This window comes from Plasmodium gaboni, assembly GCF_001602025.1.
Source record: "Plasmodium gaboni strain SY75 chromosome Unknown, whole genome shotgun sequence".
Lineage (NCBI taxonomy): Eukaryota > Apicomplexa > Aconoidasida > Haemosporida > Plasmodiidae > Plasmodium > Plasmodium gaboni.
The window spans coordinates 1-1195 of record NW_017385298.1 but is presented as its reverse complement, the minus strand read 5'-3'; the positions used below and the strand labels follow the sequence as shown (position 1 = coordinate 1195).

At 24.8% G+C, this 1195-nt stretch overlaps 1 protein-coding gene across 1 annotated transcript; it reads right to left on the bottom strand.

The window, feature by feature from the left end:
- Window positions 1-907, bottom strand: PGSY75_0012000A (merozoite surface protein 6; the record flags this gene model as incomplete). The annotated part of the gene is made up of 1 exon (XM_018783257.1): window positions 1-907. A coding segment is annotated over one exon (907 nt), but the record flags the coding sequence as incomplete, so codon positions are not given.
- Between the last annotated feature and the right edge of the window lie 288 nt (window positions 908-1195).

Here is a 1195-nt window from a genome sequence, read left to right as displayed (position 1 = left end):
CTTCTATTTCTTCATTTTCATCATCTTCTGTTTCCAAATCTTCTGTTTCTTCCTCTTCATATATGTTTTCTACTTGGGGGTCTTCTTTTACTTGTTCATTCTCATCGGGTATATTATCTCTGTCCCATGATGGAATTTTTATTTGTTCTAGTAAGGGATTTGTCTTTTTATCTTCTGCAGCTCCATTTTTAGGAGCACCACCTCCAAATTCCCAGCCAAGCATATTATCATACAGAGAAGTTTTAGGACTATTTTTTTCAGAATCAAGTTTTGGATTTGATTGAGCACTTGTCGTTGTATCTGATGTAACCTTTTCTTTTGCTATAGTTTCTATATTTGGTCCAGATACACCAATATATCTATTTTCTCCACTTTCACCAGCATATCCTTTAAAATCACTGCGACCAGATATTTGTGGAGATTTTGTATGTCCACGATTTACAGGTGAAACTCTTTTATGTTGATTTATTGTACTAAATGAATCACCTTCTTCTCCACTTAATTTTTTTATTGGTGGAAATAATTTGTTACTTCCATAAAGAAAATTATCCCTTCTTGATTGAGGGCCAAATACATAGGTTCCTTGTATATCATCACCTTCTAAAGGAATTTCCGAATCTTCTTTGAAATTCTTTACAAATAGTGTCTTTTCTATACCATGTTCTTCAACAGAATCTACATCGATTTCTTTCTCTGTTATGTTTTCATTTTTTTCATCATTACTATCTTTATAATTTATATTAATATTTTGTAAATCATATTGAATATTCTTATTTCCATTATTTGTTATACTACTCCTTAAATTATTGTTTCTCTCATTAATAATTTCATTTATTACAATATTATTTTTATATACACACAAATGTATAAAAAATAAACCAAATATTATATTAAATAGTCTATACATTTTATAATGTATAAATATCTATTTTTTAATTATTACTATAGTTGGCTTTAGGAAAAAAGGCTAAAAAAAATTTACATATATATCATATATATATATATATATATAAGATTCATATATTACAATATTTATTTTTAATTAATTAAAAATTAAAACAATCAATTAATATTATTATAATAAATTATCAAATAAAAATTTAAAAGAGAAAAAAAAATATATTTCCTCTCATTTTACATATTAAAATAAACAAATGTGTAAAAATTATAATTAGGAAATTAAATATTAAAAACT